At 41.1% G+C, this 15780-nt stretch overlaps 1 protein-coding gene across 1 annotated transcript; it reads left to right on the top strand.

The window, feature by feature from the left end:
• The first annotated feature begins 240 nt into the window (after positions 1-240).
• KCTD7 (potassium channel tetramerization domain containing 7) lies at positions 241-14669 on the top strand. Its single transcript, XM_072136233.1, has 4 exons — positions 241-650; positions 5494-5663; positions 12416-12594; positions 13716-14669. Exons 1-4 carry the CDS (start codon positions 501-503, stop codon positions 14090-14092), a joined length of 876 nt encoding a protein of 291 aa, XP_071992334.1. The 5' UTR covers positions 241-500; the 3' UTR covers positions 14093-14669.
• The last annotated feature ends 1111 nt before the right edge of the window (positions 14670-15780 follow it).

Genomic DNA, 15780 nt, shown 5'->3' with positions numbered 1-15780 from the left:
TCGACCCCTGCTGGGGTCACGAATCACAGGTTGAGAACCACTGCTCTAATCCTCTGGACACACATTGGGTTGCAATGGTGATGAAGGGACATCACATTTTAGAGGCAGCCAGGTAGGATTAAGGGCAATGTTCATGTCTCCTTTGTGTGTACAGTGCACACTCAGCTCATATATCAGATGTGATAATGCTTAGTGGGCCGCCCTCCTCGCCCTGCATGTCTCCGTTATAAGCCGGGGGCCTCGGTCACAGTGACGCCGCAGGCAGGGCCCTCCCCGTGACGTCACGCGCGTGGCAGGCGGCGGGCTGATGTGACAGCAGACAGGTCACTACCCGGGCACAGACAACACGCACAGTTCTGCCATCCATTGTCCTGCACGCACACGGGCACAGCATGAGTGTCTGGCAGCTGTGAGCCGCCGGTGCCCGCATCAGTGCACAGCCCTCCTTCCCTCCCTCCTCCGCTCTGACAAGTCAGGCCCCGGCAGACAAGCCCAGAGGGATGGTGGTAGTTTCGGGGCAGTTTGTAGACAGAGGGACCGCGGATGATGCCATGTCGAGCTCTGATGCTGAAGATGAGCTGATCGAGCCAGCCACACCCACCCCGGGCAGTGCCACCTTCTCCCTGCACGGAAAGCTGCCCCCGCTGCAGGTAGGTACTGTGAGGAGGAGGAGGGTGAAGCCCATCTCCCCATTATATTGGCTGCTCGGCTCTGCCTCCTGCAAGGATTGGTGCACTCACATGGCCATCTTCTGGGTGGGTGGCAGTGTGTATTCATGTGCCACCTGTAGCTGCCATATTTCATGTTCTCACATCAGTCCTTGGCACAAGGCGCTGGGGGTCACCTTGTGACTTACACATTGTTGGGGGGTACTGGAGTGGCCAGAGGACACCCCTATAATCATGGACAGAACATACAGGCTCCTGGTCTTATTCAGGCCCAGAATACTCAATGCCCTTCACTTATCCATTATTGAAATACATATGTCAGCTTGTGCCCTACACAGAGCTGCTTTTACTAAAACATCAAAGAATGATATTTACTGTAGAGTGTCCTCCTTTTAGCTTTTTTAGGGGAAACACCTTACTGTGACTCCCTCAGTGACCTGTAAACAGATGAAACCCATTAAAGTTTCTCCCCTGTATGATACACTGCTCATTGGAAACCAACCAGGGAGCTGCCCGTATATGACCTCTCCAAAGTTATCCTTTAACCCGGGCTGATAAAGCTAGCAAACACTACAGCACCATTACCTCAGAATGCAGGACCAAGCTCACAGCTTTAGTAAGGTCCTCGTTGAAATGATAGCATTGAACACATCATCAAAAGTCGCAAAAACTGACACCACAAACAGCTCTGTACGCTGAAGTATGAAGTTATTAGCTCCAGAAGATGGCAAAATGAAGATTTTTTTTATTTCAGTACAGGAGGTTTTAATTTTTTTTAAATGTATGAAAACATTAGAAAACCTATATACATTTGGTATCCCTGTGATCGTCCCAAAGAATAAAGTAGACATGTAATTTGGGGCGCACAGTGAAAGCTGTAAAATGCAAGCCCACAAGAAAACGGTACAAATGCATTTTTTTTACCAATTTCGCTGCATTTGGAATTTTTTTTTTTCTGCTTTTGTATACACGACATGGAATATTAAAAACCAACACTGTAAAGTGCAATTTGTTACTCAGAAAACAAGCCCTCACACAGCTCTTTACATGGAAAAATAAATAAGTTATAGATTTTTGTTGGGGTGTGAAAAATGAAACCCAAAAAAAAAGAAAAAAAAGTGACTTCTGGTGCTGCATGGTTTTTCTGATGGCTTTGTAGTCATATGTGGATACGTGGTGAGGTTAAGCTGCATGCAGGCGTTAAGACTTCATGCAGAGATGCCCCCAGTACCCACAAAAAGACCCCTAGTAGCCAGAAGTCACAGTGATGTCCCTAGTAGCCAGAAGTCACAGTGATGTCGCTAGTAGCCAGAAGTCACCCAATAGCCATTAGTCACAGTGAAGCCCCCAGTAGCTATTAGTCACAGTAATGCCCACTGTAGCCACAATAATGCCCCCAGTAGCTAGCATTCACAGTGCCTGCCCCAGTCACAGTGATGTCCCCAGTAGGTATAAGTCACAGTGATGCCCGCTGTATCCACAAAAAGCCCCTAGTAGCCAAGAGTCATGCCCCTAGAAGCCATGCTCCCAGTAGCCAGCAGTCATGCCCCTTGTAGTCAGCAGTAATGCTCCTAGTAGCCATGCCTCCAGTAGCCAGAATTTATGCCCCCAGTAGCGAGCAGTCATGCCCCTAATAGCCAGCAGTTTACCCACAGTAGTCATGCCCCCAGTAGCCAGTAGTCACGCCCTTAGTAGCCATGCCCCCAGTAGCCAGCAGTCATACCCCTAGTAGCCATGCACCCAGTAGCCATGCTACCAGCAGTCATATCACTAGTAGCCATTCCCCCAGTAGCCACCCAGTGGCCATGCAACCAGCAGTCATGACCCTAGTAGTCATGCTCCTAGTAGCCATGCCCCCAGTCACCATGCCCCGTAGCCAGCTGCCGTGCCCCTGGTAGCCATAAGCCATGCCCCTAGTAGTATTAAAGTCCCCACTGTGTAGATTTAAAAAATAATTAATAATCGCCTTTCTTCTCCAATGCTGTCTTCTTCGGTCCCTTCCCGTGCAACGCCACAATGATGTCACTGCATGGGGTCAGATGCCTCACAGGTCAGAGGCCTATTCAGGCCTCTGACCTGTGAAACAAGGACGTCCATGCAATTAGATTGCATCACCTACACGGGGAGGGGGGAGGCTGGCAGCTTCTGTATCCGCTGAGACGGGAAGTGCAGAGCAGGGGGGCCAATTCCTCCCGGGCCCACTCCACGCCCCATTAGCCTCTTTGATCCTCCTACCAGGTATCTCCTCATAGCTGCGCGCCCTTGTCTTTGAAGCCTGCCATCTGCGCATGTTCAGACGGCACGCTTTGAGGACGAGGGCGGGCAGCTTTACATAGTTGCGCGCTGAAGATATCTGGTAGGAGGGTCAAAGAGGGAAATAAAAGTTATAAAAAGATTGCGGGGACGTGAGGATTAGCCCTTAAAAGGGCTATCCTCAGGTCCAATAGATGCACCTACCACCCGATCTACCACCCGATCTACCTGCAGGAAATATTTTATATTCTGATATTTTAATCGGAAACATGACTAAAACATTTTTTTTTACATTTGTTAATTACATTTTTCATCGTATTTTTATCATGGATCATAAATAAAGACTACGTTTTTAACTTCCATTTAGTGCGGAATGCCAAAATCTTTCTCCATGTTTTGCCTTTCAACCCTTCAGTCCAGGGTAGGCTTCCTGCACACTTGACAAGGAGTGACCGGTGAGCTAAAAGAAACTTTTTTTTGTATTATCTTGTTAATGAGGGGAGACTATTAGATTTTATTAGAGAGTAACGGTTGCATTTCTAACTCTAGGCTTATACTTGAGTCAATACGTTTTCCCAATTTTTGGGGGTAAAATTAGGTACCACGGCTGATACTCAGGTCGGCTTATACTCAAGTATATGCCGTACCACAGTCAGTCCCAGGGGTATGTACAAGATAGGCTCTTTAGATTTGTACTTAAGTTGAATTTTTATGTAAGTCCGCACCAGTAAATTTTTGGTCCCTGTGACAATTGCTTTTTCAACATTTCATGCTGTCATGGGAGCAAGGATTATCAATAAAGCTTCATTACAAACATCTTAAAACTTATCATTACAGCCTTGGACTACAGTAAAGTATCCAGAGAGCTTCAGCTAAGGTCACTGTGGACAGGGAGGTCCATCTGTAAACAGGGGTAGTTTGTAAGTCGGGAGTCCTAAATTTGGGGACATCTAGAAGTTGTTTTATCTAATGAAAGTCGTGATTTCTTTGTACACACCTAGGCGCATGCCCTGATCAGAAATCTCTGATACTGCATTTGTGGGATGACATGATAATTGTTTTAGCAGTTGTAGCCTAGATGGAATAGTATACACTACCCCCATCCCTTTCCCTCCAGCACTGCCAGATGCATATTCTCAGGATGTCCTGGAAGCTCTGCCTGTGGAATACATTCCAATGAAAATAATTGGGAACAATGCCTCTGGCCTTACACTGACATCCAGGATCACTGGACAGCAGCAGATGTCAAGCGTATTCATAGTGTAAATTATTTGTACTACCCCTTTTTTCAGGAAAAAGCTGTGCAATGATGAGTCTGATAGGTACTTGTTGGGCATATCTCTAGGTATAAAGCCTTTTTCAAACCCCAAGGTGAACAGGCTTTATATAAGGATATTTGGGATGTTGAACCACTGGTCCAGAGGGAACTGTTGGTTGTTTAGTGTGGCAAATTTAGGTGAAATGAAATAATAGTAAATGTCAGTGGCGGATTAAGTGTCCTGGACTGTTCACACAACTAGCCCCCCCCCCCCCCCCCAGCATCCAAACCTACCTTGTGCCCCAAGGCCTAATCTTCTTTTCCCAATGACACCAATGCAGCCTGTACTGCCCCCCCTTTACGGAAATGTCCTCTGCAGAGCCCCACTTTAATGAAATTTTTGCTGCAGAACCACCTTTAATGAAATGACCACAGCAGAGACCCCTATAATGCAATGGCCACAGCAGAGACCCCCCCCCCCCCATAAATGAGTTTCACAGCAGGCCTCCCCCCTTTCCCCCTTTACATAAATGTCCATATTAGAACCCCTTGAAAAAAAAATTCTATGCTCACCTCCAGCTTCTTCTCCCTGTGGCTCCCTCTTCTCCTCTTCCGACCCAGCACTATGAAGTCACGTGGTCGTGACACTGCCGCATCATAGTGTATGCGCCCCTGCTGGAGGTGAGTGTAGAGTTTTTTTTTAACCTGATCTTCATATAGGGCCCGGGTGTAGGCCCCTGGGACGCCGAAGGCCGATGCCGCCAATATGAAGATCCGCTACTGATAAACTTATTGGGGCAGATTTAACATTAATACTAAGTTTCACCATGACCAATGCTGGTTGACAAGCCTGCACATTGGTAGACTGTCTTTGTAAGCTTACATTATCAATTACTTGGCATGGCTTCCAAAATGTTAACTTTTTTATGCGTCTTAAGCCATGTCTGTTTTCTGATAAGTCTGCCCCCTCATCGGATGAGGCACCATCGAAGATGGAATTTTTCTATCTGATGAAATCTGAGGAAACTAAAATGACTTTTCATATCATTGCATTACATCAAGCGTCAAAAATGTCCCTTCTCTTTCCTGGCAAAACCTTGACAATGCAGTGTATTGTTGGCTGATCTGTGAATTGTTCTTTTGTGCCTTGTACAAAGTAATGGTAACAAATTCTACTTTACATAATCCAGAAGCAACAATCCAATAATGATATTATTGTTATTTAGGTTGAAAATATTTCCTCATGAAAATGCTATAACATAACCCTCAGCCTAAATTGCTGGAAGAAGTACGTTGTTCTTTATGCTTCTGCAGCTTCCGGAAGTGGTTCCGCTTAGCGTGGGAGGGATGTGCTTCACCACCAGGCTGTCTACACTTAGGAGGTATGAAGACACCATGTTGGCCGCCATGTTTAGTGGACGACATCACATTCCAACAGATGCCGAGGGCAGATACTTCATTGACAGAGATGGGACATACTTTGGGTAAGTAAGAGGATAGCTAATAACCAGCTTTCTTTTAGCGGAGTTAGTACCTTACTTCATGTTGTCACTGTACACTGTATGTTACAATGTAATTATTTAATTTTTGGAGTCATAAAAGGCTAGTTAGGAAACTTTGTCATAACATTACCTTTATATCTATACACTTGCTTTAAAAGGCATCAACCACCAGGATGAAGGACTGTATGCAAATCAGCCTGAGGGGCTTCAGGCTTCATAGGTGTTAATGGAGCCCCTAAGGCTCATTTGCATGCTGTCCTTCATCCTGGTTGTAGATGTCCTTTAAGGTCATGAGGTGACTGTCAGCTTTTCATTTAGCATTGTTTATACAGAGATATCTGTCCATCACTCATAGCAACACCTCATTCACTTCTTAGCATTAAAAGAGAAAAAAATGCAGAAAATGCAAGCCATACTTTATAGGTTTTTTGAATATTAAAGGGAACCTACCACCAATGATCTCTTTACGAAATCTGCATATAAGGGAATTGAAAGTTATTAAAAGATTGCGGGGTCGTGAGGATTAGGGCTATCCTCACGTCCTATAGATGCACCTACCACCCGATCTACCTGTATAGGTAGATCCGTGGTGGTATGTTTCCTTTAATATCAAAACTGTAAATACAAACTTCTTAGCTCCTTCTGCTCTATAACATGCTACCAGCAGATTGCACTTCAATTTCATGGTATCAGGTTTACTATAAGCATGTTTGTGCAGGGTTATACTGACCCACCTGAGTGCCAGTTAATTCTCCAGCAGGCTCATATTCCCACATAAAAATTGGCCCCAGAATTCTGTATTTGCGTATACTTCTGGATTCAGTCATTTGCTACAAGAGTCTTTGTTTCTTATGATTTTTTTTTTTACAATACACTTTTTTTTACATTTAAAGTGCCAAAATACCACATTCTCTAATTTAATGTTATTAACAAAAATACAGCATTTCACAGATATAATTCTAAACTGTCTCTATCAGTACTGGCATTGGATTGGACCATAAACTCAGTCCTGACTATGGCCGGGCAGGTCTTCCTGTATGGTCAGATTCCTCTCACATAAACACTGTATTGCAGGAGAAGGCGGAGGAGGAGGCAGAGATCATTAGAGTGATCACTAGATCACTTACTGTCCAGCAATGTAAAGAGGGGAGCAGCTCTACAAATAAGACATAGCAGTACTCAGTGTGTGTTTGATTGATTAGGTAAGGCTGAGTTTGTTATTAGGGCACTTACATCCATCTCACAACTCTGATCTGTTACCTCTCTCTTCTACTATGTGTCAGATATTAGTAGAGCCTTCAGAAGTTAACCCCTCAACGACCAAACCCCTTTTTGTTTTTGCATTTCCATTTTTCGCTCCTGACCTTCAAAAATCTATAACATTTTTATTTTTCAAAGTAAAGAGGTATGTATGAGGGCTTTTTTTCTTTGAAACAAATTGAACTTCATAGTGACAGTATTTAATATTCCATACCCTGTACTGGGCAGTGGGAAAAAAAATGAAATGCAGTGAAATTGGTGAAAAAAGGCTTTTGTATGTTTCCTACGGCTTTGATTGTGTCCCCCAAATGATATTTTCTTTGGGTCGGTACGATCATGGGAATACTAAATTTCTATAGGTTTTATAATGTTTTTATACATTTTCAAAAATTAAAAACTCCTGTACAAAAAAAAAATCATTCATTTTGTCATCTTCTGGCGCTAATAACTTTTTCATACTTCAGTGTATGTAGCTTTGGGTGGTCATTTTTGTGAGATGTGGTGACTTGTTCAATGCTACCTTTTTGAGGACTGTAAGGCCTTTTGAACACTTTTTATAAAAAATGTTATGTGTTGAAAAATGGCGAAAAAGTGGCATTTTCTACTTTGGACACTATTTTCCTTCACAGGGCCGGGAATAACTGTTATTATATTTTGAAAGATCGGACATTTTGGGACACAGAGATAACTAACATGTTCATGATTTGTGCTGCTTTTTTTATATCAGTTCTAGGAAAAGAACGTTGATGTTTTTTAAAAATTTTTATTAACTTTTTAATTTACTTATTTTTTTTAAATCAAATAATTTTTTATTAACAGTTTTTACAACAAAACAACAACCTTTCCCTCTATTTAAACCACCCCCTCTTCCTTTATTTTTTTTACTATTTTTCAGATTCCCTAGGTTTTCTGATTCTACCATATAATGCTATAATACAATATGGCAGTATATGGGGATTTTACTAACCATTTTTTACAATGTACCACATTTTGTAACCTTGGCCAGATCTATGCCTTGCCACAATTCGGTCTCTGGGCTGTTTTTGCAGTTCCTTCAACCTCATAATTCTCATGTGTTCTGACACGCACTGCGAGATGTGAGGCCCTATATCTACTAATTGAATCCAATTAGTTTGATTAAACACAGCTGGACTCCAATGAAGGAGTAGAACCATCTCAAGGCGGATCAGAAGGAAATAAATTGCATGTGAGTTAAATATGATTGTCACAGCAAAGCGTTTGAATACTTATGACCATGGAATATTTCAGTTTTTTTTTTAATAAATTATCTAAAATATATCTACATTTTAGTTTTTTTTCTTGTCAAGATGAGGTGTGGAATGTACCTAAACGATAACTTTTTTGATCTTACCAAATGGCTGCAATAAAACAAAGAGTTAAAAATGTAAAGGGATATGCATTCTTTCTGTGCCCACTATATATGCAGAGTATTGCTATTATTTCTGCAGGCCCCTTGTCATAGCTGTTACAAAGCTACAAGGATAAACAGGCCTGTCAGGACTTGTAGACGTTTGTTTAGCTGCTCCTAATCTCTGAAGCCTAAGGGACAAGCATGTCAATCTCTAGAGATGTTGAGGGTTAAAGGTATTATGCATAGAACACTTGGCTCTGTTACTTCCTAACACATTATTAATTATGTGATTCCAGCACATTTCGCCTTTGTAGAGAGTCCTTATTCATATTAATGCTTTCCGCAACCAATACAAACAAACAGGAGAAGGGAAGTCAGGAGGAATCTTATTCAGAGCACAGCTTGTGAACTTTCCCCACACAGACTTCCTGCTCATTTTTAGTAGACAAAAGATCAATAAACAACTAAAAACAAATAGTCCTACAGTTGTATGCTTGGAGTTATTCTGAATATTACATTAAAGTGGCTGTTCCAAGTTATTCTCTGTCCACAGGATAGGAAATAAAAAAGTGATTTGTATGGGGTTTTACTGCAAGGATGTCTAGTCTACTGATCAGAGTTGGCTCCAGGTTTCAGTGGCTCCCTGGGTGGCAGAGCCTCAGTGGGCCCCTTTGCAGTGAACCCACGTGGCGGTATTAAAAATCCCTAGTTTATCATACCACACAGCCCTTTCATGGTTATTTTATATAAGTTCCCCTCACACCATATGGATTCATTACATACAGCCCAGCTCACCCCTATGGGTTCCTTTTGTACAGCCTTATGTGGGCCCCCCAGCAGCTCTGGGCCCCGGCACTTGCCCAGGTATGCACCAAGCTGGAGCCAGCCCTGCCACCATTCACAAGAATTGGACCTCGGGTGATCCGCAAACATTTAACACTTGTCCTGCACCCCATCTAGATGTATGGTAGTTTCTAAAATTGCGAATAAGAGTACTTAAGATAGTATGCTGTGCACAGCAATTTCCGACACTCCTATATACTATTGAATAGAGCATCAGGACTAATGCTCGATCTGCTGCTCCATTATTAGTGAGAAATGGACCCCTGTTCTCTTGATTGGTGGGGATAGGTGGGAGTCACCTTATCTTCCCCTATTCTAAGGATAGGGGATACATGAAAACTTAGGATGCCCCCTTTGGCCCCTTAAGGATACAACCTTTTTTCATTCATTTTTCGCTCCCCACCTTCAAAAATCTATAACACTTTTTATTTTTCTGTGTACAGAGCTGTATGAGAGCTTATTTATGCTTAACAAATTGTACTTTTTAGTGATGTTATTAATTATTCCATGCTTTGTACTGGGAAGCGGGAAAAAATTCCAAATGCTGTGCATTCGCACATTTTCTGGTGGGCTCAGTTTTACAACTTTTACAATGTGCCCTAAATAACACCTGTACTTTATTCATTGGTATTTCATTGCTACCATTTTGAGGACTTTACAACCTTTTGATCACATTTGGAAAAAAATTTTTATGTTGCAAAATGGCGAAAAAGTGGTGTTTCGAACATTTGGACATTATTTTCCTTTACAGGGTTAGATGCTGGGAATAACCGTTATTATATTTTAAGGGCTTGGTGATACCTTATATGTTTACATTTTGGGACTTGGTGATACCTATTATGTTTACAGTATGGCAGTATATGTGGATTTTTCACATCATTTATTTTATTGTGCAAATCACACATTTTAATTGATCTGCTAAAACAAGACCGCTTACAAAGACCCAAGGCTGTAATGGCAACAGAATGTCACTCCCCAGGATCGAAACGCCCACATACCACCATCTTTTAAATGTTGCCGGCGGGTGTTGCAGACAGTTGGGACAGTTCTATGCCAGTCTTTGGATCCCCACTGCTCATCAGATTCATTAAAGTGGCCTTTGCCCCTTAACCCCTTCACGCTCTGTGACGGATATATCCGCCACAGAGCTATGAAGGGTGTATGAAGAGGGCTCACGGGCTGAGACCTCTTCATACAGAGATGGGCTTTGCTGCATATCGCAGCAAAGACCCATCGCTCACACCCGCGGTCGGCTGTTAACCTTTTCTTTGCTTCTGGCAAAATCGCCAGCGGCACTGAAAGCATAGCGGTGCGTCTGCGCCGCCATCTTACCTCCGATCGTCGCTCCCCCGAACGTCATCGGGGAGCGGCGATCGGTTGCCATGGCAGCCTCAGGTCTTCGTTTGACCCGAGGCTGCATGGCTTCTGCCTATCCATTACAACCAGTGGCTCATTGTAATGTATAGTGTGCAGAAATGCAATATACAGCGATACAGTTGTATCGCAGTATATGGTAGGAACGATCTGCACCCTAGATGGTCTAAGACATAGTGAAAAAAAAAAAGAAAAAAAATGTATAAAATATTAAAAGGTCAAATCACCCCCCTTTCCCGAGAACTCATATAAAATATAATCAACAGTAAAAATCACAAACACATCAGGTATCGCCACATCTCAAAATGCCCAATCTATCAAAATAAAACCGGTTTTAACCGGCGGTGACCTCCGAGATGGGAAATGGCACCCAGATGTCCAAAATTTTACACCTTTTTACATGACATAAAAAATGTAATGAAAACAGTCCTCAAACGTTGGCTCATTTCGCAAAGTATGAAAAAGTTATTAGCGTCAGAAGATGGCGAAAATATATATATTTTTTTTTCGTACCCATTCGTTTAACTTTTGAAGCGAAGAGTGAAAGTCGTAAAAACTGAGCCCACAAGAACGTGATGCACATGTGTTTTTTTTTTTCAATTTTTCCACATTTGGAATTTTTTTCCCTGCTTCCCAGTACATGGCATGGAATAATAAATAACATCACGGAAAAGTAAAATTTGTTACGCACAAAATAAGCCCTCACACAGCTCTGTACATAGAAAAAGAAAAAGTTATGGATTTTTGAAGGTGGAGAGCGAGAAATGAGGGGTTAATAAATGTTCTTATGCTCTGGAGGTCCCTTTTTATGACTTTTTAATAAAGGAACAAGTCATGAATCTTGGTTTGCACAGTATGCACTAGCAGTAGTTCAATGTTCACGCCAGTATATTTAAGTGGCCGGAATAGTGCTGTGCGACTTTTATGCAATGAAAAGTTGCAAAAACTCTGTATGCAACTTTTATACGTCAAAAAAGCCCAGCAAAACTAATTATAAATCTCCCCACATGTCTCTATGAAGATGGCTCACTCCGTGAGCTTTGTTCATATTCTTTTAGTGCTCCATGACGTGTATATATACATATATATAATGGAGCGTTAAAAGGTTAAATGAGTTTTACCATCAAAATTAAGCATGATACCTACCAGGGACACTTACAGGCACTGTAACTCTGGTAATCTTCTTGTATTTGCTATCCAGGAAGTGCTCACTGCACAAGTGCTGAGGTAGCAGGGGGGAGGGTGAAACAGTGTCACGATCTGTAAAGCCAGATTACAGAGGGGCTAAGGTAGCCCCTCAGGTTAATTAGCATAATTTTCAAAGTTAATTTAAGAAGTTAATATAATATTACCACAGTTACAGTGCCTGGATCTATCAGTAATTGTTCCTGGTTTATCAAGATTGATTTTGATAATAGATTTTATGTAAGCTTTAAGTTCGCAGTCACCTGTGTCTCTAGCGCTGTGTTTACAAATCAACATGCAATCAGGCAGAGGCACACCCCTGTGCGCTAGCGTTGCATTTGTAAAAGCAATGCTAGTGGTAGATGTGACCGCACCCTTAGTGTTGTCATTGCATGAAGACTTTAGATTCCTCATTATTATGTCTGCAGAGTACAGCCAATGTATATCAATATGATTTGTGGTACAGTGGCTGGGAAGGTAATAGATGGTGTGTATATTCCTTCCAGGTTCTTTCTATATGTGTGGCAGGGCCGGTGCCAGCATTGGACATGCCTGTGCAAGTGCCGGGGCCAAAAGCTGCTGAGAGGCCCACATAATTGGCCAGGACTTCGGCTGCAATTTTGACCATGCATGAAACCAGATGAAAATTAGTTTTTTAGATTGTTTTCTTCATTAGTGTAACTGAAAGTTTCTGTTTTAGAGACATATTGAACTTCTTACGCTGTGGTGAACTGCCTTCACAAAAGCGGATCAAAATGGTATACAAAGAGGCTCAGTACTATTCAATTGGGCCCCTGCTTGACCTTTTGGACAAGATGCAGCCACTTACTGGTGAGAAAGTGAGGCAAGCGTTTCTGGACTTAATGCCTTATTATAAAGGTAGAGAAATATTTTTTTTTCTATTGTATATTAGTGCTTTAATTTTTTTTGCACGGAAATTCCACATAGAAATACCGCAGTATTTCAATGATTTTATTAAGAGAACTTTGTAGAGTATTCTCCATCTCAAGTTATTTAGCTTAAAGGAAATCTACCATTAGATTTGATGCATTATGAACCAAACATACCTTGAGAATGCTGTAGTTACACTGATGCGGAATCATATCTTGTTTAATCCCTGTGATGAGTGGTTTTGCTGAAAAAACAATTATGCAATTCAGCACCTTGGGAAAGCTGGATTGCATGCTTCTTGCAGTACATAACACATTACTGGAGCTGTCTACTGGAGTCTAAGAAGAGAAGCACTGAGTAAAGCAAAGGATCGACAGAGACTCATCATCCTGAATTTTATTATTATTTTTTTTTTTTAGTAAAAACAATCAGCTCAAAGATTCAACAAGATATGATCCTGCATCAGTGTAGCTACAGCATTCCCAAGGTATGTTTGGCTCATAATGCATCAAATCAAATGGTAGATTTTCTTTAAATTCTTAAAACATTTATGAAAAATGCAAATACTTAATCTGCTACGCGTACATTCTTTAGACCGCAATAAAGTACATGATATTTACTAACCCATCAATATATTTATCTACAAATAGTTAAGAATTTGTAAGGAATTTCTCAAAACTTCTTTATGAGAAAAACTAAGTTAAAGAAAACCTTAGCTGAAAAGTATTGTCTCACAAGGACCATTGTTTTCACTACCTATGTCTAGGAGTAGGGTTCCCACTGCTAGCACCCTCACCAATCATGAAAGCAAATATTTTTTACCCCCATATGAAAGTAGCAGTATATATATACTCTCTCACACCGAAACTAACTTCACATCTAACTTCACAAACTAACTTCACATTAAAAATCGAGACAAAAAATAATTCCTCTTTTTCCCCATCATTGGTCCAAATATGAAAAAGTCAGGGACATTAAAAGCACACATGCAGAAAACATACAATTGTGTCTGTTCCTGAAGAAAAGCAGAAGTTCTTGAACTGTGGTATAAGAATAATGAAAACGGCCACATTTGTAGTTGCACGTTTACAGACTGTTGTCTTTTACAGATCACTTAGAACGTATTATCGAGATTGGGAAACTTCGAGCCATACAGAGAAAGGCCAGGTTTGCGAAACTGAAGGTGTGTGTCTTCAAGGAAGAAATGCCCATTACGCCTTACGAGTGTCCACAATTCAACACATTACGTTTTGAAAGGAGTGAAAGTGAATCAAAGCACTTTGAGCATCAGTGTGATGTAGATGTGTCTTTTGGACCCTGGGAAGCAGTGGCTGATGTGTATGACCTTCTCCATTGCATAGTCAGTGATCTCTCAGACAGAGGCATTGCTGTAGAGCACCAGTGCATTGGGGTGTGCGATAAGCACCTTGTTAACCACTATTATTGCAAGCGACCTATCTATGAATTCAAAATTACTTGGTGGTGAGGTCTTATCAGCCAAAGCATAGGACCAAATCTTATGACAGTGGTTGCCTGACCAAATAGCTAACAAATAGCACAGCAAATGTGACGTAGACTGTTAGAAACGGCATAAGAACAAGGTCAAAAATACACCTGTAGCTGCAATATCCTAAGCCAAAGCTGCACTTATATACCATAATATGGGACAATGCTATGATAGAATATTGTAACCATTTCTGTGGGGTAAGTTGCAATAAATTGTCATCATCCACACAAAGAGTTCTCACTTCATTGCAGCACATAAATAGCTAAATGTATAGTTATAAAAGTAATACAGGAATATCTAGGCCCTTAAACTGATTGAGATACAATGAAGAAATACCCAGAATACTTGCTTTCCCCCAATTAATAACTATGTATTACTAATTGTTTTTCTGGGACCTTTTTCTCTTTTAATATCTATATTTATAATTATTTAAAAAAATGATTTTACATTTGAATAGTGTTCTATTTTTTTGCATTATATTAATGTCATGACTATTTTTGTCTGCAGTAATTGATTATTTATGTCAAAATATAAATATACTGTGATTTGCTATAAATGTGTAGTCTGCGTGAATTACTATATAATCAGATCAGGAAATTTCCTGCTTGTGCATCAAAGTACAGAACAGGAAACTGCTGCCACCTAGTGGGTAAGTAGTACATTACAGTGACCATGTTTTATTGAGTTAAAGACCTGTCACCAGATTTTTACCCCCCAACAATGTCTGCTGGTACACCCCATATCACCTAAAATGATCTGCCAGTGAAGCACCATACCTTAATTACAACTGTTTTATTTCAAAATATGACTCTTGATTCTATCCAGGTTTCCAGTGAACTATGCCCCCTTATTTTGACTGACGTTTCTGTGTCTCTACACATCTCCACCACCTTGTTACTGATCGACAGGTCTCACTGCTAGGACTTGCTGCTGTATGTAACTAGTACTTAGGGACCATCTGCCAATATTCAACTACAAACATATAAACCTCTATTTATCATTGGGGGTAGAAAATGCTGTGGCAAATGTTTTTACACAGTGCCTTGTAAGGTCCTATTCCCCATAACATTTTCCATATATATTCCATCCTCCATGCCTCCATGGAGGACGGGGGAACTCGAAGTCCATGGCGGCTGCTGTGACTTCCCGTGATCAGATGCATTCATGGGGTTGATTTTGCAAATATTAAGAGGAATAGTTTAAAATGACAAATGAATCATTTATATGACATTTATAACCGTAACTTTAACTTTACAGATCACAGGGTACATATACAGACAAAATAAAACCATACAGAGTAATAACACTTGCAGATGGAAGAAAAGGAATGATGGCCCTGCTTGCAAGAGCTTACAATCCATCTTCACAATCTTGATTTCACTTATATCTAAAATTTACACATTCACAAAGAATAAAATGAGAAAACACATCTTAAAATTTGGAGTGCAAGTTCTCCTGAATGTAGATGTCACCTGTTGTATGGGCACACAGCAGAAAGCACTGAGGCCTAATGTATTGTCATAGCATTTTGGTGCTATGTAACATTTGCAGAGCCCCTGAAATACCAGAACAGAGAGAAACCCTAAACCCCAACCCCCAATTTGGAAACTACACTCCTTAATAAATGTATCAAGTTGTTAATCAACAATAAGACCCCAAGGTTCCAA

This window comes from Engystomops pustulosus, chromosome 2, assembly GCF_040894005.1.
Source record: "Engystomops pustulosus chromosome 2, aEngPut4.maternal, whole genome shotgun sequence".
Lineage (NCBI taxonomy): Eukaryota > Metazoa > Chordata > Amphibia > Anura > Leptodactylidae > Engystomops > Engystomops pustulosus.
Note: the sequence above shows the minus strand (reverse complement) of the source record. Positions and strands in the feature narration are given on the sequence as shown.